The sequence below is a fragment of the Podarcis muralis genome, chromosome 13 (genome assembly GCF_964188315.1).
Source record: "Podarcis muralis chromosome 13, rPodMur119.hap1.1, whole genome shotgun sequence".
NCBI classification, from domain to species: Eukaryota; Metazoa; Chordata; class Lepidosauria; order Squamata; family Lacertidae; genus Podarcis; species Podarcis muralis.
The window spans coordinates 18,134,793-18,159,175 of NC_135667.1; the positions used below are offsets into that span (position 1 = coordinate 18,134,793).

Genomic DNA, 24,383 nt, shown 5'->3' on the forward strand with positions numbered 1-24,383 from the left:
TATTATTATTATGGAATAGAAAGTCCTATTTTCATCAGAGAAATGTTTGTGAGGGGTGGACTCATCTCAGTTGCATGGCAGTGAATGATGAAGGGGTGTGAGGGTATACTAGTAAGGCTACAACTATCCCTCCAAAAGAGGTGAGCAGGAGTGAAAATAGTGATGCCTAGATCAGCCATCGCCAACCTGGCGCCCTCCAGATGTTTTGGACTACAAGGCCCCCATGGCCTGATGGGAACTGTAGTTCAAATCTGGAAGGCGCCAGGTTGGCAAATGTTGGCTGCGATAGAAGTCTATCAATACCCACCTTAGAGTGAGCTCATTCCCTCCTGTGTTATTGGCTATTGTGATTTTAAGTGACAGGGTACCTCACTTACCTGTACCAATCAGGATTCTGGGAAAACTCCTTGGCCTCGCCCCCGCCTCACGTTTTTTCACTGTGACCCGCCTCAAAATGCAAGCCAGTACAAAGGAAGAAGGGTTTTTGGGGGCAGTACAGCCATCCAATGGGAGGCCAACGTGTGCAGGCTTGCTTCGCTACAGCCAATAGAGAATTACCGCCTTGGAAATATCCCTCGCCTCCGAATCCCTCTAGCAGCCAAACAGCAATACTATTAGATTGAGTGGCAGAACTGCTATCCAATAAATGATTCTATGCCCACGAGTACGCGCGTTGGAAGAAGTATAGCCAATCATGAACGAGTAAGACTTGAGGGACGTTTTTTTTTACCATTAGGCGATCTGTTCTGCTACAAGCCCTGCCCCTTCGGGTTGTTTTCCGCGGGCTGGTAGGCGTGGTCACACTGGCTACATCCGTACCTACTGAGCCAATCAGTATACGGATACGCTTTGACGGACTTTCCACCTTAACCAATAGATTAAAGGTATTTATGTAAATGACAGCTGCGGCTGCGCCGCGTCGTCCCGCCCCGGTTTCCCTCCACCAGCCCCTTCCCCTCCACCCAATGGAAACAGAGACTATCCTGAAGGGCGGGTGACTCGTCCAATGGAGTTTAGCCAGAGGCGGGTCGAGCGGAAGGAGAGGGGGGGAGGCTGCCGCCATCTTGGATGCCGCGGAGGCCGAGAGAGGGGGGAGAGGGAGAGAGAGAGGGAAAAAGAGAGAGAGAGAGAGAGACCCGGAGACTCCGGAGCCGCCGGTGAGAGAGCGAGAAGGGGCGGGGCCTAGCCTAGGGGGCGGGGCCTACGAGTACCTACGGGAGCACCGTAGGGGGCGTGGCCAATGGGAGGTCTATAGGGGGCTCTATAGGAGGTGGGCGCTGTATAGGGGAAAGGTGTTTCCGTAGGCGCTGCTGCGCGGGGGGCTGCAGGCGGAGGGGGCCTCTGTTGGGGGCCAGGTGTTTGGGGTTGCAGCGGTGCGCAGGGGCCACGAAGGGCGCCCTGCTGGGGAGGATGCGGGGGGGCGATGCGGTTCCACAGGTAGGATCTGCACCTATAGGATGTGAGGCCCACATGCCTCTGTGGGGAAGAGGCGCCTGGGGTGGAGCGAGAGCCTCTGGCAGGAGGATGTGGGGCGGGCGCCGTGTGATGAGGGCTACTTTGAGCCAAGGAGGGTTGTGGGTCCTTGTGATCACCTGGAAAACTTGCACATATAGTTTATACCTGATTTGGAGAGGTCCATAGAGAGGCGTGTGTGTGTGTTTGTGTATCTATAAATATATATATATGAGAGAGAGAGAGATCTGTATTACTGAAACGATTCCTATAGGGGGTAGTCTGTTTAAGCAGAAACAACAAAGTAGTATTGTGGTACTTTAAAGACTTAACAGATCGCATTATGGTATAAGCAATTGTGGCATCTGATGAAGTGGATTCTCGTTTGCAAAAGCTTATGCCGTAATACAATGTGTTAGTCTTTAAGGTTCCACAATGCTTGTTATGTTGCTGAAGTAGCTAAAAGAAATAAAGGAACCCGTTAGAAAAAACACGTTGCTTTCATAAAGCCACCTCTCCCCCCCCCCCGCTTGTGTGTGTGGATGTGTGTTATAGGGTCCTGTAGGGGCATCTGTGCACCTGGGGAGGGATCTGGAGTATTTCTCTCTCAGTGTAGCATTCAATGGTTGGAAAACCCCTATTAGCATATAAGTGCATCTCTTAACTATAAGTAACTTCAGAGTGATAACAATTCGTAATGAATTACTAGAGGAATGTGTAGCTAGCTGTCAACATGTCTGCATATCTGTTTCTTTTCTCTTAACTGGTTTTGGTTTTTGCTAGTTGCGGGCAGAGACAAGGCAGTAAGTAGGCAGAGGAATGAAGCTGCAGCCTCTTATCTATGGGATGGCTTGCTGGCTTTTGAGATTTCATTGGCCTCTACCTGCACACTTTGCAGACTTAAGGGCTAGAGATATACATCTCCCCCCCCCCCCAATTGAAAGTGGGAGATTCTTAAGATTCAGAATTCTGCCCCCAGTGCCAGATTTGCCTGGTACTATAGCCAGTCACTGACTGTAATGTAAAAAGTACATTACAAGTCACACCTTGGTCAGCCTTACAGCTGTTATGTAGAATACGTAAAGACCTAGTGAAATCTCAATAGCTTGGCAGAAACACAGGAAGCCATATTTTATCAAATCAGATCATTGGTCTGTCTAGTATTGTCTACACTGACCTGTCATAGCTCTCCCAAGTTTTCAGAAAGGAGTATTTCTCTGTCCTACCTGGAGATGCTGGGGACAAAACTTTGGATGTTCTGCATGCAGAACATGTGCTTTACTACTAAGCTGCTTACAAATTGAGGCTACTACCTAAGATACTGAATTTCCCCTTTCTCCTCAGGGCTGATCCTTAAAAATTGTGTGTGATCCTAGGAACTTGGAATATTTCTTCTGTTCTGTAAGGCACACCGTTAATATTGTACCATAATAGCTCAGTGATTATGTGCACAAGTGGAATCCCTGTATTATTATTTTTTCAGGTCTTGGGTTCAGGACATGTTGAAGGCTTGGAGGTAGAGAATACACTTTGCCTATACAGAATATGTGCATTTGTTTATATGTTTATAAAAGCTGCCCAGTAGATTACAACAAAAATATTTTAAAATATCAAACACAGCATAGTTTTAAAAAATGCAATACACCAGATTTTTAAAAAGAAAAAAAAGCAGAAATTGAAAAGCTTGTTAAAATATTTATTAAGTCTTCAGGTGGTCTTTAAACACCAGCAGGGTAGGAGTGAAGAACATTTCCTGGTGCAGGAGATTCTATAACTGCTTCCTACATTGTCACCAGCCCAATCTCTTGATGACAGCAGGAGATGGAGAAAGGCCTCTCCAAATGATCTAAATGGATGTGCAAGTTCATAAAAGTTCCAGGTTCAATTGTGACTGTCAAATTATCCCTTAATAGCAGGGCTAAGAAAGGCCACTGCTTGAGGCTTTGGGAGAGCTACTGCCCATTAGAATAGACAGTACCAGGTCAGGGACTAGAGGCTGAGAGGTAATGACTCGTCTGTGGGGAACACTCTGAGGCCGCAACTGAAATGGGATTTGAATTCCTAGGTGGATTGGACCACATTAGCTGATGGTAACCTGATGGCAAGGCTGTCCTTAAACCTTTGACTCTGGGAAATGCTAATATATCAAATCCTAGTAAATGTTAATCTTGAACAGTTTGATGACAGTGTTCCCTATTGCTGATAGGGGGTGGGAAGGGGTCTTTCCAGATGTTATTAAGGCACAGGATCCAGATGTCCCTGTAAAAAAATTGTGGTCCTTTTGCAGGAGAACTGCATTTACTCAGCATTCAGAACTATAGGTGGGAAATTGCCATTTTCCTCCATATAGAGTGTTGATTGCATTTACGTATAAGTTGTTCAATGGGCCTAGCTACCTATTGGTCACTACCTGTGACATAAATCACAGTAAAAGTTCTCTCTCTTTCTTTTAAGGCCTATAAATATGTTGGGACTGAGCTAGCTCATCATTCAAGTGCAGTAGCACTCATCTATCCCTTTAAAAAAAGCATCAATGCCAAAGCATCTCCTATCTCTTTTTTTGTGAACCGTCTCCTGCCTTCCTTGATTTTTCTTTAACTTTCCAAAGACTTGTGTGTTCCTCTCTCCTGTGGTTAAACACGCCCCATGTGAGCCATGCCCACTTCATCCAATTCCTTTGATATTATTATCCCCATATTGCAGATGCCAGGTGAGGCAAAGAGAAAGTGGCTTTCTTACGGCCACGTAGCAAGTTCATAATGGAGATTGAGATTCGAATCTTGAATTTTCTGACCCGCAGCTCAGACTCTTAGCTACTTCACCACACTTAGAGAAGCAAGGCTGTTTGCATTTAGCTTGGCTGCCTCCTTCAGGCCGTCGCAAATTAGTGGGGGCCACTCACACACTGGGTACATGGCAGCATTCCATGTTGCCACCATGTTCTGCAAATGGGACCTTTCGGTTGGGTACCAGAGGTTCAGGACTGTGTGTCAATCTAGGTTTTTCTTTTATCTGTGGTCTCCTCTGCAGCAATTCCCCCCCCCACCACCACCAAAAAAAAATATCCTATGGGGATTGCACAGAGCAGTTTTACAAACTAATATAAAGGATATATAAAAATAAATATTTCCAGGGGGTGCACTTTACAGGATGCATAAACGCAGAGATAGCTTTAGAACACTCCAGAATTGAAGCCCAGTGAACTGTGACATAAATGTAGCGAAAGCCTCAGGACACTTGCAGCGGTCACTATTCATGAGGGTAGTGCCTCTAAGGCTGAAATTCTAAACATGCTTTCAGTCCTATTGGACAAAGTGGGAATCACTTCCATGTCAGATACAGCATAGGATCCAGCTGTAAGTCTTCTCCAGATATGCCTCCTTCCCCCCCCCCTCCACCAACCCCCTGTCACTCCACATCAAGCAAAACCCAGTCCTTTGCAAAGCATGTAGGACATATTCTGCAGCAAGTCAGAAGGCTGTTGGGGCTGCGTTAGGTAGGTTGATATGTACAGTGCGGCTCGAGAGAGTTTTATTTCCCCAAACACTACAACTCGGTTACTCAGGCAATGAAATCAGTTGGGCTAGACAACAGAAAGTGTTGCTTATATACAACACAAGGTTCGTAGTTCATCAGTAGGACACATGTTTTGCATGTGAAAGGCTCCATGTTCAAGCCTTGACGTCTCCAAGCTGGGAAAGATTTCTGTCTGAAACCGTGAAGAGCTGCTGCCAGTCAGTGTAGACATTACTAAGTTAGATGGGCCAGTAGTGTGACTTTGTATAGGGCAGCTTTCTACATGAATCCCTTGCTCAAGATGCAGTGCTCCACATTAACTGAATTGTTTACTCTGGAATATGCCCCACAATCCTTTGCAGTGGTTCCTTGGCAAACTGGGGTTGTTCCTTGAATGTAGAAAATGTAGACACTGAGCTGTATCAGTATGCCAGATGTAAGTAACCGACATGAGGCTGTAAATAGCTGTTTTATGACAGCCAGAAGAACAGAATACTAACCAAAAGAAACACCCACAAGAAAAACCCAGAAGGAATCCTATAACTTACAATAGTTTCAGTAAAAGCCCAAGTTTGCCATCTTAGATGTTGGTGTCACCATTGCTTGGTGTAAGGGTTTTGTTTTGCTTTTGATTCTGCTCACCAAGCTGTTCCTGTCAGTGAGCAAATCACTACTTTCTTTCTCAGGCTATTGGACTACAGCTCCCATCTTCCCTGATCATTGACTGTGCTGGCTGGGGCAGATGGGAGCTGGTGTCCAGCAACCTCTGGAGAGCCACAGGTTCTCCAACCCTGGTCTAATGTTATCAGAGGGCCTGGCCTGGACTCCTGTGCCTTTAATGGCAGCTTGATATGCAGAAATCGGCAGGTGAAGCTTTTCGTAGTGTGAAAAGAAGCATAGCCACCTGCTGATGTTTGCAGATGAACCTGCCTTTAAGGGCACTGGAACAGCATCTGGTTAATTTTCTTAAAAATGCCCAGTTCTTCCAGTGAAACCTTCCTGCCCTCTTCCCCAGCTTGTCGTGAGATTCTGATTTCCCTCCATAGTGGGTAAGAGGAACCTGGTGCATTTAGAGGTATAGGTACCATCTCCAAGTGAGGACCTAGAAACTCCAAAAATTGCAATTCTGTGCATGCTTGCTTGGAGAATAATTCCCTTCGAACTTGGTGGCGCTTACTTCTGAGTAGACATGCACTGAACCAAGTTGCTTTTATTCCAGAGCTGGCTTTTGACCCAGGTCCCCTGCTTGGAATAGGAAAATGTTAGGAACTTCCTGGGTCACCCCAAATTCACATTTATTGTTGGTCTACTGATGCCTCTTTGCAAAGAAAGCTTTGTTTCTGAAGGGGTGAGGTGGGAGACCCTGACTCACAATTACTTTGGGAGGGTGGGTGGGTGTGTATGGTGGGATCTTGCAGTTGGCAGTAGAGAAGCAGGCAAGGAAAGACTTCCTTAGTTTTCTGGAGGTTAGGAAGCTGAAGCTGGAGGGCAGATGCCTACCAGGGTATGGAATCTTTGGGAGAGAAATGGTGAAGAGCCTGGCAGGTATGTAGTCTAGCTCGGGTAGCAGAAGGAAGTGATAAGCTGGGCTGAGCCACTGCAGGTGTGGGTCACGGTTTTGAATGCTCCCTTACATTTGATTCAAAATGGTAGAAAACTAGTATCCATCAGCAGGTACCAAGCTAGGCGAGACTCTGTCTCCTCCTTATGGCCCCCCCTGTTTTTCATTGTGCACTTAACCATTGCATTCCCTCTCCCCCTTCCCCTGCCCGCAAGTCTAAAGTGGTCCAGTCCACTCAGAATTCTGCTGCATGATTTTCCAAGAGGAGAATGGAAAATGTGTTGCGTTAGCTGAGAATTTTGGAGAGAGAATAGGGACTAGTTCAGACATGTGAATAAACCCATAAACATTTACTAGTTCAAATTGCACAGGCTTAACTATGGATGTTGTTTGTGGCAGTCTGGGAAGAAAAAACAAGCATCCTGCTTTGCAGACACCTTTGCAAGCATCTCTTCACATACCTGCACTAGTGACTGGTGGGGTTGCCAGCTTTCCCCCCAGCAGGGCTCCTGTGCCTTTAATACCTGTGTGACAAGGAGAAATTCAGCTTTCCCTGATGTATAGATGAGGAAAGCTTAACCCACTCAACTTCTGATGGGGTGGGCAGGTGTTTCCCTGCCAGGAAAAAAAAAGTAACCAACCCCTAGTGCTGGGGTTTTGCTAGTCTAGGACAACTCCATTGTCTGGGGAGCCAGGAACCATTTCTTCCATCTGCAAGGCCTGTACTTTTGCTTCATTCCAGGCCTGAGTCCCTTAGACTGCAGTAGCCCCAGCCAGCCACCACTGTGCCTTTATAGGTGCCTCTTGGGCTTCCCAGCTTGCTGCCTGACATGGTGGGCAGCTGGATTGGGGAGGAGGAAAAGGTGGGGCTCTTTCCCCCTGTGAGTCATGTGCTTTTTCTCACCTGCATAGGAACCTGGCTGGAAAAGAGAGAGAGAGAGAGAGAGAGAGACAACAAGCGCCCAGGGGCCACTAGGTGAGTGCAAGCCTTATAATGCATCCCCTAGCCTGGTTAAAGCAACACTGTCAAATAACAGAGCACAGAAAAGCTGGCACCTAGTCCGTTTTTGTTTTTAATGGACAAAATAAAAAGCTGTTTGGCTTGTGAAACCACCCAAGTCGTCTGGGCCTTGTAAAAAGCCTAACTGTCTTGTGCACCAAAGGCTCACAGTCTGGAAAAGACTGTAGGAGAGTGTAGCAGATAAAGATATGGTATGATGGGGTTGGGGAAATCCCTGCTCCAAATCTGTTCCGCCTTGGACGATCAATGTGTTTTACGTTTTTCTGGAAGTCTGGGTGCCTTTAAGAGTTGCATGATTAAAAAAAACCCAAACTCAACAGATGAAGCTTTCCCTAGTGTTGCATCACCCAAATACTGAGTAAAGCTCCACACACTGAGTGTTTGCCTGTTGCATGGTCACCGGTGGGCGGTGGGAAGGAGTTCTTTAATTCCACTGGGTCCAGTTTCCCTGTCTAAAGAATACTTCCCCCAAGGCATTACCTCCCACTTGCCCACTTTCTCCTGGGATAATCTCTGTGATTCGGCTAGGTTTGTGGCCTTTATTTTTCATTGGACAGAAACTCTCTGCTTTTAATGGGTAGAAATCAACAGGGGGAAGCGCCGTGTTGAAGAAAGCCTTACCTGTGACTTCTACTTTGTTGTATATACAGCTGCCGAAAGCAGTAGCTCAAATCTTACTCATCCTGCTTACCTCCATTTAGCACCTTCCAGCAGGAGGTGCTACTTCTGTCCTGGGCTTGCTTCGTAACCTTGTCTTTCTGCTGGCTTTTCTTAAAGCGTCAACGCTCTATAAAGTATGAAGAGAGCCCCTCTATAGTGAAGGAAACATGGCAGACAAGAGGAAGCTACAAGGTAAGGGAGCCTACCTGCACTCTCCAAGCTCAGGGCTACTAATACATGCTAGGCACCTGGCTGACCTGCAGAAGAGGGCGGGGCTGCTCATCAGAACAGCTGGGCCAGAGCTAGGACTCCTCTGAGCTCTCTTGGAGAGGGTGGGGTCTCATTGGTTAGAGTGGAGGGAAGGGAAGTGTTGACTCAAGGAGCAAGAGGGGCCCCCCACTCTTTTTTTTAGAAGTGGAGAATGACTTGGGATATTAGAAAGCAATAACTATGCTCTGAAGGGAAAGAGGAGTTTAGGAAGGGGAGAGGTGGCTCGGTTCTGTTTTGGTCAAAGGACGGATCCTGCACTTCAATAGGGTGAGAGGGGCAGGCTTGTGGGAAGCTGAGGGAGAGGAGAACCACCATTCCAGAATCCTCCTCTCAGATTGGGAGGAAGGAATGGCCAGATATGGGCAAGGTAGATCTTATGATTGCTCTCAGCAGGGATTTTCTCTCCCCAGGTGAGATTGATCGGTGTTTGAAAAAGGTGTCGGAAGGCGTGGAGCAGTTTGAAGATATCTGGCAGAAGGTGAGGGCTGACAGTGGCCTCTCCTCCTAAGTTCTGCCCTATTCTCTGACATCCACCCCACACTAGCCTTTTAGACCATCACATTGCCCTGTAATTGTTATTGTTGCTATGTCCGCAGAGGTTTCTGTTCCTCTCTCCCCCCGCCCCTTGAAATCTTTTCAGCTCCCTGTTTTTTTCCTGCTCTGAATTGATCTCCACCCTGAGCCCTGGGGTCTCCCATCTTTCTCACCCCACCTCTTGTTTCCTCTTTCTCCCTATGCAACAGCTCCACAATGCAGCTAATGCCAACCAGAAGGAGAAATATGAAGCCGATCTGAAAAAAGAAATAAAAAAACTCCAGGTAAACATTTTGCCTGGGCTTGTTTCCAGATCTTTTCTTACCAAATTTAGGGAATGTTGGGGTTGGAGTGATCTGAGTATCAGGACTCTAGGGGCCCCTTTGGAAGGAACAGAGGAAGATGGGGCACTCTTTCCCCACAGGGCTTGCTGGTTTATAGTTAGTAGAGGTGGTGGTGGCCTGGACACAGGTATGGCTCCACTGAGAAGGGGAAAGAACCTAGGTGTTTGGGTGGGGTGGGGTGTCGTAGCTTCATTGTGAGAATGCCTTGGGGTAGCAAGGATGTATAGATTAGATCGGCCTTCTCCATCCTGTTGTCCTGATGTTTTGAACCACACCTCCCATCATCCCTGACCATTGGTTGGGGGTTTAAAACATGTGGAGCAATCGGATCAAACAAGGCTGAACGAGTAAGAATGAGGCTTGGAAAAGCATAGATTTTTCACAAAGGACAGCCTGTTTAGTGAGTTTAGATTCTGTTAAAAGAAAGTGAATTCTAATTGTTGGAGCAAGGAAAGGCTAGCTTCTTTGTTTGCTAATGCCAATTCTAGTGGTGATAGCATATGGTGAACAATCTAGAGGTTGCTACTTCTGTTTGCTCATACCTCTGACCACTAGCCTTCATTCATCGGAGGAAAGGTAGCTTGGCATTTTCCCCCCAACCGATCCCACCTACCTGCTTAATTGGCTCTTCTTCTTCTGCAGAGATTGAGGGACCAGATCAAGACGTGGGTTGCATCCAATGAGATTAAGGACAAAAGGCAGCTAATAGACAACCGAAAACTCATTGAGACGGTAAGAAGAATCCTCTACCTGTTACATATTAGTGCCTGTCAAGATACCTAATTAATTGGGGGTTTATTTTGGGAAATTATGTGTCTACCAAAGGTATAAAACTAACACATTTTATTGCCTTCAGCTATTTTCATACTGGTTCTTAGTTTTGCTGAGGATCTCCTGTTTATACGTGGGCTTAACTTTGCTTAGCTCCTCCCCCACAGCATTGCAATTGGCTAGTAAGTAGTGTGACCTCATAAAGGTGAGCCAGCTTACCTTTACAGTCCAGATATAGACTGGGAGACTTTTGCAGAAAGGGGTTCTGTGAAGAGCCCAGGATCCCTTTGGAGCAGGTCTTCTGATTGAGACAACATGGGATAGATGGTAAAGTTTTAGAGATGGTTTAAAGACACCCAGGGGAAAGGTCTATTGAGCTGTGAGCCAAGACTTTCCTGGGCCCTTTTGGAAAGGAGTTTAACACTTGGACAACTGTTTTGCAACGGGCAAGCAGAGTTTTGTATTTGCCATGATGATGTGCACAGACTGGCATGATGCATATTCAGACTTTAACTTTTTCTTTTCTGCACGGTTTTGCACTGCTGTAAATCTGTTCTCTTCTAATGCAGAACCTTCAAGCCCAAGTGCTGTGTGTTCACTGTCGCAAAGAAAGGGTCATCACTGACCAACTCACGGGGGCACAAATTGCATATTAGTTGGATCATTCAAACTCAAGGGCAACTTTGTGCATGAAATGGCTGCTTACATGTTTATTGCTGTGGGTACTTGCAGCCGACACTGGCTTCTTGGCATGTGATGTGTGACTGAAAATGCATTGGTACATACACATTTTTTATAGATTTGCCTTTAATCTCCTTTTGCAAGGTAATGTGTGCAGAGCCATTTCTTCTGAGTTCCATACACGCACATGCACTATATTCACAAGTTTCCATTTTTTATTTTGGAAAAAAAAAAGCTTCAGAGACAAAATGGGATGGTTGAAAAAGCTGTCGGTAAAGTTACAAAAATAGACCTGAAGCCTGGAATTCCTGGATAGGAAGGGATCCTGATAAATTCCAGCTAATGGTTAGGGAGCCAGGATTCTTTAGTTAACAGGGGATGGGATGCAGAGCTCTCTTAGGGCATGGAGCTGTGTGGCCCAGTTTAAACGTGGCAGCTGAATTGGAGTGGTAGGATCTTGGGGTGGAAGGTAGCACTTCAAACTACAGATGAGGCAAAGCTGTTTTTAAATGTCCCTAAAGGACCTCCACCCCTAACCTAAATGCCTCTGCCAGGGAACAAGCAACACAGTAGTAGAAAGGTTCTGATCCAACCACATCCTTTCTACTGCACTGGTTTTTTTACTTGCAGTGGGCTTTTTAAAAACACACACGCACAAGAATGATTTAGAAATGGTTATCCCTCCATTGCTGTCTGAAATAGAACAGTCCGTTCTGCCACCTGAGGATTCTGCCACTTCATTCTGCTGCCGGTGGTTCTTGGGCTGGATCTGCAGTCTCCATGTTCAGGGAAAGTACCAATTCCCCATAGGGGTTTGCTTCAGGATTTAGGTGGAAGAATTGTGTGATTGAATGGTCCCTTTTAACAAAGCAAGATCCCATTTTATATCCTTTAAATGCCTACTGCAGATAGAATTCTCAGTCCACCAATGATAAGAAGCCTGGGAAGAGTTACCCTTTCCCCACCCTGATTGAAGATTGAAAACTGGGGCTGAAACATACTTGGGAGTAATAAATCTAGATTTTATTTTTTATTTTTTGCAATTTATCTCCTTTGCTGCTGCTGAGGATTTCTGTCTTTTCAAATGATCACTGAGCGGGGAATATATGCTGATAGCTTGGACTTCTCAGCGGCCCTTAGCTTAGCCAGTTGCCTCTGATCTGTCTTTCCCAGCAAATGGAGCGGTTCAAGGTAGTGGAACGTGAGACCAAGACGAAAGCCTACTCGAAGGAGGGCCTGGGCCTGGCACAGAAGGTGGACCCGGCCCAGAAGGAAAAGGAGGAGGTCGGGCAGTGGCTGACGGTGAGGACAAGTGGAGGCTGGCTGCTAAGTGCCTGGAAGGAGGAGCTGCTTTTTAGCAGACGAAGGGAGAAGGAAGCTCTGCTTTTTAAGGGGTGTGGCTTTAAAGCACGAGCAGGAGAACCTCTGGCCCTCCAGATACCCTTGGACTACATCCATCTTGCATCAGCCCTGACCATTAGCTGTGCTGACTGGGACTGATGGAGCTTATAGACTCTGTTAGCAACCAGAGGTCCACCAATAACCCCTTCCTACTTTAAAACTTCCTCTTTTTATAGTACTGGATGTAAGCTGTGACCTTATGCCATGTGATTTAGGTGGTCCTCCCTTTCCACTCATAGTTGACATTGGAGGTTTGAGGTTCAGACATGGGGGGCGGGGAGACCTCACCTTTTGTCACCTGACCTGAACCCAAGAGCTTCTGCCTGCCAGGCTTTGTTTTCTAATGCTAGCAAACAGAGAGCCATTTCTGGGGCTGGAGGGGAAATCTGTGCCCATCCAGATACTGTTGGTGCTGCAAGCACAGCCAGCGGTCAGGGATGGTGCGAGTTTTAGTCCAATAATATCCGGACAGCCAGGGTTAGCCACCCATTAACAAGAGAGAGAACCTATTTTCCATGGTGAGGGAGGATTGGGGAGAATAACATGTTTCTTTCTGTCTGTCCTTCCTTCAGAACACAATAGACACCTTGAACATGCAGGTGGATCAGTTTGAGAGCGAAGTGGAGTCGCTGTCTGTCCAGACGCGCAAGAAGAAAGGAGACAAGGATGTGAGTCGATGGATGATGTCCTCCTCGGAGGACGGAGGGCTGTGTTTGGGGAAATGGCATCACCGCACAGGTCTAAAGTCGAGGTGGAGGTATCTGTGGGAGCTAGGACTTCTGAGACCTCACAAGAAACAAGATTCTGTGAGGCTGGGGTCAGGCTGAGAGGTGGTGCCTGGGTGCTATGCTGTGAGCTTTCTGGATGGGCGAGGATTTGAACCTGGCTCTCTTCCCCTCCCCACCACACAGAAGCAAGACCGGATCGAGGGCCTGAAGCGGCACATTGAGAAACACCGGTACCACATTCGGATGCTGGAGACCATCCTGCGGATGCTGGACAATGACTCCATCAACGTGGACTCCATCCGCAAGATCAAGGATGACGTGGAATACTATGTGGATTCCTCGCAGGACCCTGATTTTGAGGAGAACGAGTTCCTCTATGATGACCTCGACTTAGAAGACATTCGTAAGTGTCTCCTTTGGCTGGGCTGCTTTTGGTTGAGGTTATTTGTGGGGTAGGGGAAGCCAAAGCAGGCTTGAGACTTGGGGAAGAAGTAGTATTGCAGTGCTAGCTTTGATAACTGTGAAGGAGCAAACCTCAAATCATTTTAAATCAACCAGATATTCCCTCCTAACAAAACCTGTGGCCTAGAGGCAACTGTCAGTTTGAGCGTAGCATTTAGCTTGATACCCATCCACCCTTAGAACTGCCCTGAGACCTTGGGGTATAGGGCGGTATGTAAATTCAATAAATAATAATAATATTTAGAAATTTGGGCTTTTACTGGGTAGGTGCTGCCATTTGGCTGTTGTCGCAGATTCAGCATTTGGTGAGAGTCTGTTGTGGTTCTGTGCATTTTATTATTGCTAGATAGCTCATTAACTGTTCTGAGATTTGGTTTTGTTTTGTTTTGTTGCTACTTGAACTATATCTGTTCACCTGGGCTACTGACTCTGAACATTTGCGTCATGACCCTTCTCAAAACTCCAGGAGCATATGCTGGTCTTTGTGTCCCAGAAACTTGTTAGGCTGGTTTACTTCAGTGCATTGTAGTGGTGGGGTTTGGAGTAAAGCAGTGTTTCCCAACCTTGGGTCTCCAGCTGCTTTTGGACTACAACTCCCATCATCCCTAGCTAGCAATATCAGTGGTCAGGGATGGTGGGAAATGTAGTCTGAAAAAACAGCTAGAGACCAAAGGTTGGGAAACACTGGTGTAAAGAATTGGGTGTACTGATCCCTGATTTCCTCTTAATCCTTTTTTGGGGAGGACAGCGCTTGCCAGGATATCCGTATACTTTTCAGATATAAAGTGGCACAGCAGTGAACTCTTGCAAACCCCAGACAGTGGAATCATACCCTGTAACAGCAGTACCCACCTGCTGGATTGTGCCACCGCCTACGAACTGTAGCCTCCTTGGATTCATAAGCATCTCCTTGTTCTTGACTCTGCAGCACAGGCCCTGGTTGCCACTTCCCCACCCAGCCACAGTCACATGGAGGATGAGATGTTCAACCAGTCAAGCAGCACGCCTACCTCCACCACGTCCAGCTCCCCAATCCCTCCCAGCCCTGCGAACTGCACAACAGTAAGGAGGCTCCCCCTTTACAATGCCAGGGGTTGGGGGTAGGAAAGGGGAACTTTCAGGTTTATATAAGCTTGAGCGAATAGTACTGAATGCTTCTACAGGTTGTTAGAAACCCAGCTTGCTTTCTCAATTCCACGGGTAACAGCTTTTCTGACAGCAGTGCTCACTCAGGCCTTCCTTCCTTCCTTTAGGAGAACTCTGAAGATGACAAGAAACGGGGACGATCAACAGACAGTGAAGTGAGCCAAGTGAGTTTGGAGCCCAGAATTCATTCCTCTCAAGGGTTCAGCTTTTGGAAGATGGGTTAGAAACTCCCTTGGTGATTTGGGCAAGGGGAGAGGAGCCCAGGGCTTCTTGGGACAGAGGGGCATCGGGACTAGTTAGGTAGAGCCATTTCCAGCATGTTACTTCTGATCTGGTTCAGCTCTGTTGTGAAGGATGTACCACTTCCAGAATGCATGCAAGAGTAGGGCTGGGGGGAGAGGGGTTGGGCAGAGCCGCTTGCTTTGAGAGTAACACCCACATTGCAATCTCCTTAACGTACAAACACCTTGCATGTGAGAGGGGAACAGTTTCTATCAGGCCACCTCCTAAAAAGTTAGCTTTTACAGGCCAGGAGTTGTCCGTGTGAGTTTGCTTTCCCATGGGCCACCCTCTCTGAAAGCATTTTCTGAGGTGGTACAGCCCAATAAGAGGACTGTACCATCACCGTAAGGAAGGTATATTTTGGGCCAGCTCTTAAAAGAGTGGAGGGACGGGTGAACCGAGACATGGATGGTTCCTAGTTTTGCCCTCTTTTGAGTAGAAAGGCAGCAGTTATGATCCTAAATCTTCTCTCCCCCCTCTCCCATCCTTCTCTCCCCCCAGTCCCCAGCGAAGAATGGTTCGAAAAGCCTCCACAACCACCACCACCAGCCGCCTCCCACAATCCCCACCAGCTACCCGATGGGCGGCAGCTCCAGCACTTCGTCCTCGCTGGGGGACGGGCCTGGTTCCAACAGCAACGGGGCTGTGGCTGGCAGTGGGAACGCGAGCGGCAAAGCTAACCCTCCGGCAGGGCACGCACCCACCACCCCGACCCCTTACGCCCAGGCTGTGGCGCCCCCGCCCACCAGCACCAATGCCTCTCAGCCCCGGCCTCCCAGCACCCAGCAGAACGCCAGCAAGCAGAACGGGGCAACCAGTGAGTCTGGGGTCTGGGCCATTGCTTCGAGCTTCCCAAAAGATTTCCGGGGGGTTAGGAATGGCTGCTGTGTTGCAGATGCCGGGTGTTTAGCAGGGTCGCCTGATGTTGCCTTGCGTAGCCGTGCCTTTTCAACAGCATCTTGAAAACCCACAGGGGATAATCCTCCATGCTCTGAAAAGTGTCGCCTGCCAGTTCTTTCCTATCCAGCAATAGCTAAAGGCCAGGCTGTAATGTAGCGAGGCCGGCAGGTGCTGTTTTATAGGCTATGGGAGGGGAGGGTTGAGACGAAGCCAAAGTTAGGAGTTGCTCCATTGACACCCAGGCCAGGAAGCTCAGTTTCCCCTCGTTAGTGTAACGTTGTGACTGACTGTTTAGCCCAGAAGTCAAGCCAGAGCTTCTTTCTTTTTAATCCCTCCTGCCTAGGTTATAGTTCTGTGGTAGCGGACAGCAGTTCAGACTCCACGCTAAGCAGCGGCAACCAGGCATTGCCTAATCAGACGGCGTCGCACAACCCGCCCAGTGCTTCTGTGTGAGTTTCTGTATTGTCCCTTCCTGGCTGTCCTTTCTCACTCTTCCCACCATGGTACACTTTTCCAAGTGGGCAGACCATAGAGTTTTACTCAGTTGCAAGTGGTGTTTTGCTCTCTCTCTCTCTCTTTTTTTTTTTTTTTGCCCTCTTTTGGCAAAGTGCATTATTTTATTTTATTTTTTTAATTTTGCTTTAAACAAATAGAGGTAAATATAAGCAACCAAAATTACGAAAGAGAAATCAATAATAATAATAATAATAATAATAATAATAATAATAATAATAAATAATAGAAAAGAATACAAAACTACAAAAAATATCAAAGCAAAGTGCATTATTTGGCAGCATTTATTTATTTTTTAAAAACTTCTGTGTATCTTGGTATCTGGGCACACAAGGAGCTGGGTTGTAGATGTTGCTAATGAATAAATATAATATAACTTTGCTCTTTAGCTCCGGTCAGAGGCAGCAGTGCTTCTGAATGTCAGTTGCAGGAAGGGAGAGGGGGCTCTTGTCTCCTGCTTGTGGGTTTCCCATTGGGGCATCTGGTTGGCCACTGGAGAGCAGGATGCTGGACTAGACGGGTCATTGGTTTGACCCAACAGGGCTTTTCTTATGTTCATATTTACTTCCAGGCTCAGTTTAGAGTGCTTTTTATAAAGACTTTTATAAAGACTCAGGCTATGCCAGGATGTTCTCTAGAAAGATGTTCTAGTCCGCATAAACCTGTCTGATCCTTACGATCATAGCCCCTCCTTGGCTTCCTGTCACTGCCAGAGATGCAACCAGTAGGTACAACGGAGAGGGTCTTTTCGATGATGGCACCTATACTTTGGAACATCCTCCCTGGGGGAGATCTGACAGGTTCTCTCCTTTCCTGTGTCTGGATGAGGTTTGGAACAGACAAGTCTAAAGTGTTCTAGCTTTGAAGGAGGTGCAACCCTGACTTCTGTCTCTCGCCTCCTTTGGCAGCAAAGAGCCCAGCGCAGCTTCGCAGCCACCGAGCGGTGGCAACACCACTGGATCCAGCCTCCTGGTGCCTCTGACTGCCAACCCACCTGCCTCGCCCACGCCCAGCTTCTCTGACAGCAAGCCTGCCCAGACCCTGCTCAATGGGCCACCCCAGTTCAGCTCCGCAGCAGAGATCAAGGTGAGCGATCGCTTGTGCTCCGCACGCAACAGGCTGCTTCCAGCCCTCTTTCCTCTAGGGAACTTGGGCTGGTGTTTGCGGCTGTGCTTGTCCCACGTCATCCTCTCAAAAGAATCCTGGAAGGTAGATTTGCCCGAGAGAAGGTGACTTAACTGCCTGTGTTCTCTTTGTGAGTCTTAATCATTGCAGCAGCTTTCATAAAAACAGCTTTCTCTTACTCCTCCTTTGCTATGTTTGTGTGTCCTGCAGGCACCTGAGCCTCTAAGTACATTGAAGTCAATGGCTGAGAGGGCAGCTATCGGCTCCAGCATAGAGGACCCCGTGCCATCGCTTCATCTCGCTGAAAGGGGTAAGCGTGGGGAGAGAGGCATTGCCCCTGTGGTTCAGGGGGAGGCCAAATAGTGTCAGCACAGTTCAGGTGCACATTTAGGAGTCCTGTGGCGTTCCTGCGTGTGCCTGACAACCTTGATCAGAAATTGAAGTGTGGCTGTTTTGGATGAGAAGTGGTGGTTTCTAAGACCACCAGTCTCCACTCTTCTCTCTCTCTTCCATTCTACACCCACCCCCAACAACAACAACAACAAAAATCCTTGGCCTACAGGCAAGTCATTCTGCTATAGATCTCAGCCCTTCCATTCACCATTTGTGTTGGCAGTTGAGGAGCAGGCTGCCATCTGGAACACAACAATCAATTTTTTTTCTGGCCCAGGTGTTGTCCCTGGAGCTTTTCATTGCTTGATATTTTAAGCCAAGAATCTGTGACAGAGTCAAGCTTGCTTTAAAATGAGATGGTAATAAAAAATTAAATGAAAGTGTTCTCTGAGGCTGTGGGTCTGTGCAAGAGAAGGAAGACATTTTGGAGGAGAAAATGAAGTCTCCCAAGTTCTGAGTAGTACAGGTAGATCACTGATTTCACTTACACGATCACAGCTTTATGAATGAATGCCCAGCGTGGTGGGAAATGGGGTGCGGGGGAGCAGGAAAAAATGGCTGGCAAATCCCATTGGCCGTTGGGAGAGCGTTTGGGTGTAGTTGAAAAGCTGGAGAGTGGAGGAGATTGCAGAACATTTGGGAGGCTGCTGGAAAGAGATCAGAGGAGGCCAGAGAGATTTGTGGAGGAGTTAAGAGATTTGCTTCTCTTTCCCCCCGGTTTGCTAGGGGGTGTTCTGCCTTTACAGGATTTTGTTTATACATGCAATAGCAAGAAATGAGATCGACCTGAACTGTAACCCACAGCCACCTTTTAAGAGATGGTAGCAGGGATAAGAACTCCTGATGAATCAAAGGACTTGTCGTGAGAAGCAGGAGGAGCTGCATTTAAAAACACAGCCTTCAGAGTCCAGTCTCACTTGAATTGTATCCCGAGAGCGTGTGTCAAGTCCCCGCTGAGTGATTCTTTCCCCTTTTCTGCTGCAGCTGATATCTTAATTACGAGCACGACCTCCCAGCCAGCCTCCAACCAGCCCCCCATCCAGCTATCTGAGGTGAACATCCCCCTTTCGCTCGGGGTGTGCCCCCTGGGGCCTGTGCCTCTCACCAAGGAGCAGCTCTACCAACAGGCCATGGAGGAGGCTGCCTGGCACCACATGCCTCATCCTTCTGATTCAGAAAGGATCCGGTAAGAGGGTTTGCCCTGGTGTGGGTGTCGAGGGCCTTTGCTCCCTCTGGCAACAGAAGGCCACAAGTGGTGTTGCCTTTCACAGTCCAAGTCACATCCTCAAGAGTTCTCTGAAGTGTAAATTGTCGGTCCAGTTTTCATATCGCCAGCGCAACTCAAAATCTTCCCTTTGCTTGTGAGGATGCAACAAAAACCCACTGTTGCACGTGGGAGACACACAGGTCAATAGTGGGGAGAAGCAGTGCATGGGGATGCTCCTGCTAGGTGAGCGAAAGAGCCATCCTAGAATCAAGGAATTGTAGAGTTGGAAGGGGCTGCAAGCATCATCTAGTCCAGTACCCCAAAATGCAAGAATCTTGTGCTCAAATGTGGGATTTCAGATCCATGACCCCAAGATGAAGAGTCTCAGGCTTTGCCAACTGAGCCACTCTGGCAATTGCTATTGCCCTTGATGCCCTCCCTAGACCCTGAGGATTTAGAGCATCAATTTCCAGTATTTGAGGGGCAAGCATTCGTAAGAAAATAAGAGCCTGGTGGAGTCCAAAGCCCATTGAGTCCAGCATCCTGTCCTCACGGTGCCAAATAGTTGCCTGTGCAAAACCAGGAAGCACAAGAGCAGTCTCCCCTCTTGTGGTTTCCAGCAATGCATATTCAGAAGCGTTGCTGCCTCCCAACTATTGAGGCCGAGCATAACCATAATGGCTAGTGGCCATTGATAACCCTCTCTCTGAATTTGCCCCCTCCTCTTTTAAAGCCATCCAAGGCCATCACTGCCTCCTGTGGGAAGCAAGTTCCTTAGTTGAACTTTTCAAGAGGATCCTGCAGGATCTGCCCTGACTGACGGTCCTCACAGACTGAATTCAGTCTATAACACTAGCATATAATGTCCCTAATGACTTGGGACCCAAACCCTGAGATTGCACGCCCACCCACACCCCGGACCGCCTTGAGATGGTTGGACATTACGGAGGCCCATCAGTCACCAAATAGTGGCAGATGGAGGGAGAGTTTGGCACAGTCCGGTGGGAATTGCTGATATCGTTTTCAACTGTTTTCTTTGGCTCATTTCCTCCATTACACACTCCAGTTGCCATCTTGAACTACTGGCTTAACCTCCAGCCAGCTTATCTGTGGGGTTTGAGGTGTGTGCATGCAGACGTAGGGGATGGGGAGACTGCCGCCTCCACCACCAGGCTGGAGTTGAACACTCTCATCTTCTTAACCTCATAGGCAATATCTGCCGCGAAACCCCTGCCCGACCCCTCCGTACCACCACCAGATGCCTCCCCCACACTCCGATACGGTGGAGTTCTACCAGCGCCTCTCTACAGAGACCCTTTTCTTCATCTTCTACTATTTGGAGGTAAGAAGTAGAATTTCTGTCGGCAGTTTCTGATGGACAGGTTTTGCCACCCTTTCTCCACCACCACCCACTGGGGCCTAAAAGTGCTCCATGGATGTGCTACTAGCATCCTTTGCTTGGAACTGGTACCAAGGTGTGCATCCCACAGCCCTCACCTGTCCCCTTATGCTTTAAAGGGCACGAAGGCACAATACCTGGCAGCGAAGGCGCTGAAGAAGCAGTCCTGGCGCTTCCACACAAAGTACATGATGTGGTTCCAGCGGCACGAAGAACCCAAGACCATCACTGATGAATTTGAGCAGGTGAGGGGACCACAGAAGCTCCTATGTGGGGTGTGTGGGGAGGATGGGCCCAGCACATGGATTCCCAACCCCCCCTGGAAGCTGCCTTATACTGAACCAGACCATTGGTCCATCGGGCTTGGCATTGTCTACACTGATTGGCGGTAGCTTTCCCGGGTTTTTCAGACAGGTTCCTATGCAATCCTACGTGGAGATGCCAGGATTTGAACCAGGGGCCTTCTCTGTAGGCACAGCAGATGCTCTGCCACTGAGCTATGGCCCTTCTCTTACTGGAAGAGAAGAATTGGGGGGGGGGGGGATAATGTGGGGACCAGAGTAAGTAGCCAGGTGAAGCATAGAAACTTTGCCTGCTAAGCCCTGGAGCTTCTTGTTGAGGTTTGAGCCAGTTAATTCCAGTGTCATGAAAACTAAAAACCCTTATTGTAAATTTTTGGGTTTTTTTTAAGGATTCCAGTCTGCGTGAATTCCGCTGTAACTCCCGTGAGGATGTTGTTTGGCTTGAATGTCTGAGGGGAGGGCTTAAGAGTATAAAATGACTGTGTGATGCCACTGGGAATTTTGTAATTGTTGGTTTTCTTCTGTAACAGGGAGTTGGGGAGAAAGTAGAAAGCAGGAAGGACAGTTTTCCCATTTTCAAGGTCCTACATAGTTTTCTTGTGGACATTGTTGAATTGAGTCACTTCTAATACAGCTTTAGGGACACGGGTGGCGCTGTGGGTAAAACCTCAGTGCCTAGGACTTGCCGATCGCATGGTCAGCGGTTCGAATCCCCGCGGCGGGGTGCGCTCCCGTCGTTCGGTCCCAGCGCCTGCCAACCTAGCAGTTCGAAAGCACTCTTAAGTGCAAGTAGATAAATAGGGACCGCTTACCAGCGGGAAGGTAAACGGCGTTCCGTGTGCTGCGCTGGCTCACCAGATGCAGCTTTGTCACGCTGGCCACATGACCCGGAAGTGTCTCCGGACAGCGCTGGCCCCCGGCCTATAGAGTGAGATGAGCACACAACCCTAGAGTCTGGCAAGACTGGCCCGTACGGGCAGGGGTACCTTTACCTTTTACCTTAATACAGCTTTGCTTCAGCTCTCTCTGCATTTAGTAAATGCAGAAAAGGTTTTGAGGTTCTCGGGAGTTGTGGTTCATGCCGCTGTCCGCAGGGACAGCTAGTTACCTGAGTGTGGCTTCTCCCCTCAAGGAAAATATAGAGGAGGGAGGGAGGTCTGTATTCTTCTGCTTGCTTCGTAGACATACTTACCCCTGAAATAGGTATTCTGAAGTCTCTTCTCTCCACATAGCTACATGGCATTGGGGTTCAGCAGCTTTGTATGTTTTAAGAGGATGTAACTGGGATCCTGAGGGCCCCCCCAAACCCTTCCTCCTCACTGGGAAGTAGCCCAGTCCTTGCCTCCTGCTATCAAGTTTTAATCTGACATGAGAGCGGAATTGCTAAGTTGTTAATTCTCTGACTCTTCCTTGCGGGGCAAGAGGAAGCGCATTCTCCTATACACTTTGTGTCTCTTGTTTCTGCGCAGGGCACTTACATCTACTTTGACTACGAGAAATGGGGCCAGCGCAAAAAGGAGGGTTTCACCTTTGAATACCGCTACCTGGAAGACCGGGACCTGCAGTGATGACCTGGGGCCAGCAGGGGGTGCCAAGCCTTCCTTCCAGAGACAACTGCGGTGCGCTTGGGGCAGCAGCAAAGGAAGACCAACCAATAACACCACATCACACCCCCCCACACACCCCACCCGTCACAACCGTGGGGGAACGGGGCGAGCTGCACGTTTTTTTTAAAAAAAAAAATGCATGCAAGTTTTAAAAGTGACCGCGGGACGGAGGAGGAGGGGCGGCAGTGGCGGGATTCTCCTCTGCCTTTTCCTTGCGCTCGTCTGCCTGTAATGCATACGAAGAGGTCGGGGGAAAAAGGGGAAATGCTCTTCATGTGCACCAGGTTCGGGTGAGAGAGTGGAGATTAAAAAAGAATTTGAGAATCCCACCAAAAGAGTGACTTCCCCCCAATCTACATTTTTGTGTGTCTTCTAAATTGGCGAATTTATTATGCCCCTTCCGCCACCAATTGCAGCAAACACCAACACCCTGTCCTCCTTTGCCCTCCTCGCCAACCTCTCAAGTGCAGACGTCACCCCCGATTTGGCTGCCATCGTATGCCCACGTTTGTGACAGATGAGGGCACAGGGCTCTATAAATATCCCCAATAGTCAAAAAGCGTTGGGAACAGTTCAGGGTGACTTTGCTCCAACCTCTGCCTAGTTGTCACTGCTGGAAATGGCAAAAAGCAAAATGACGTCAACTTGTTAGCAACCAGTCAAGTCAGCCGGCTGCCAGAAAGGATCCCAGTACAAAGTATTTTGTGGACTGGTACCTTCTGTTAACATTTTATAGGCCGCCGTATTTTTTCACTTGCTTCTGCAGGTGATGTTGTCGAGGGACACAAAACGCCACCTGTCCTCATCAATTCAGTTTGGAAAAATTCCCAAAGCTCCCTTTCCTTACTGAAACTTTTGACTTAAGGGAGTATATCCCCACCCCCACCCCCTTTGCTGCTTCTCTCCTAACCCCCCCACCCCCACCCCCCGTTTTCCAAAATTTTGTTGCCACCCTAAATTTGGTATCTGAGCTCATATCTTAATCTGCTGCTCCTCCCACAGAGAGACCCTCCCCCTTGATGACTTGCAATTTATTCCTGATTGGAGGGGAAAGACTTGGGGAAACCCAGAGAGAGATGGAAAGACAGCTGTGTCCCACCATCTCCCTCCTCATGCAGCCCCCTGAACTGGAGCACCCCGCCCATGCCGCTGTTTAAGATATTTTTTCGTAAGCCTATTTTCGTTTTGGAAAATATTTATGAATAAATAGTTTTATATGAATGTTCTTCTCTTGTAAAGGGGAGATAAAAAAGGGGGGTTGTGGAACAAAGGGCTGTGAAGAAATCCAATAACCCTGATTTCTCTTTGTGCCTCGCAGAAGGGGCAGCGACTCAAGGTAGTGATTGTATGTTTAACGTGGGATGTGCCATGTTTAAAAGCTGCCCAGAAGAGAACTTTTTATATGCCTGTTGTTTTTGCCCATGGAGTTTTCTTGGCAGGGATACTGGAGTGGCTTGCCGGTTCCTGCTCCAGGTGGATCACGTTTAGTCAACACTCTCTTGGGAAAGATGTTGGGAAAGATGGAGGGCACAAGGGGAAGGGGACCACCGAGGACAAGATGGTTGGACAGTGTTCTCGAAGCTACTAACATGAGTTTGACCAAACTGCGGGAGGCAGTGGAAGACAGAAGTGCCTGGCATGCCCATGGGGTCACAAAGAGTCAGACACGTCTAAACAACAGAAGAGATCTTCCCCCAGTACTACTTGGGTGACAAGAGGGAATGTATATTTATGTGTACACTGAAATTAGCTGCCCCTACTAGAGTTCAGCAGCAAACGGTGCTGTCTCCAGATGTTGAATTACAACTCACAGCAGCCCTGGCCAGTAGTCGGGCGGCTACCTTGACTCAAGAGGGTTTTTCTAATGTTCCCCCTTCACAGTTGGTGCTTCTACTCCCAACTGCTTATTCAGGCTTCTTTCTGAGACTGGCCTGCGTTGCCTAGGACACACTTTTGCGCATATACAAAAGCATAGACTGATTTTAAAAAACGGATGGGAGCTTATTTCCATGCCTTTTCTGTCATGAACTTTAGCATGTATGCAGATGTCTTCTCCTGCAGAGGGATGTTCTTGTTGCTGCCTCCAGGTCCTTGAGCCGTTTTGGTGG

General features: G+C 48.1%; 1 protein-coding gene across 2 annotated transcripts; it reads left to right on the top strand.

The window, feature by feature from the left end:
• The first annotated feature begins 1,052 nt into the window (after positions 1–1,052).
• Positions 1,053–23,496, top strand: CNOT3 (CCR4-NOT transcription complex subunit 3). 2 transcript variants are annotated; one of them, XM_028702276.2, is made up of 20 exons: positions 1,069–1,157; positions 2,936–2,968; positions 7,442–7,505; positions 8,328–8,402; positions 8,891–8,958; positions 9,224–9,298; positions 10,001–10,090; positions 11,984–12,112; positions 12,784–12,879; positions 13,123–13,342; positions 14,330–14,463; positions 14,655–14,711; positions 15,331–15,646; positions 16,073–16,178; positions 17,151–17,328; positions 17,578–17,677; positions 18,745–18,946; positions 20,177–20,309; positions 20,486–20,611; positions 22,138–23,496. In XM_028702276.2, the coding sequence occupies exons 4-20, from the start codon at positions 8,378–8,380 to the stop codon at positions 22,234–22,236; spliced, it is 2,154 nt and encodes a 717-aa protein (XP_028558109.2). In that variant the 5' UTR covers positions 1,069–1,157; positions 2,936–2,968; positions 7,442–7,505; positions 8,328–8,377; the 3' UTR covers positions 22,237–23,496. The 2 variants fall into 2 exon arrangements, with proteins under 2 accessions (XP_028558108.2, XP_028558109.2); XM_028702275.2 differs by lacking the exon at positions 2,936–2,968 and having other exon boundaries at positions 1,053–1,157.
• Positions 23,497–24,383: the final 887 nt, after the last annotated feature.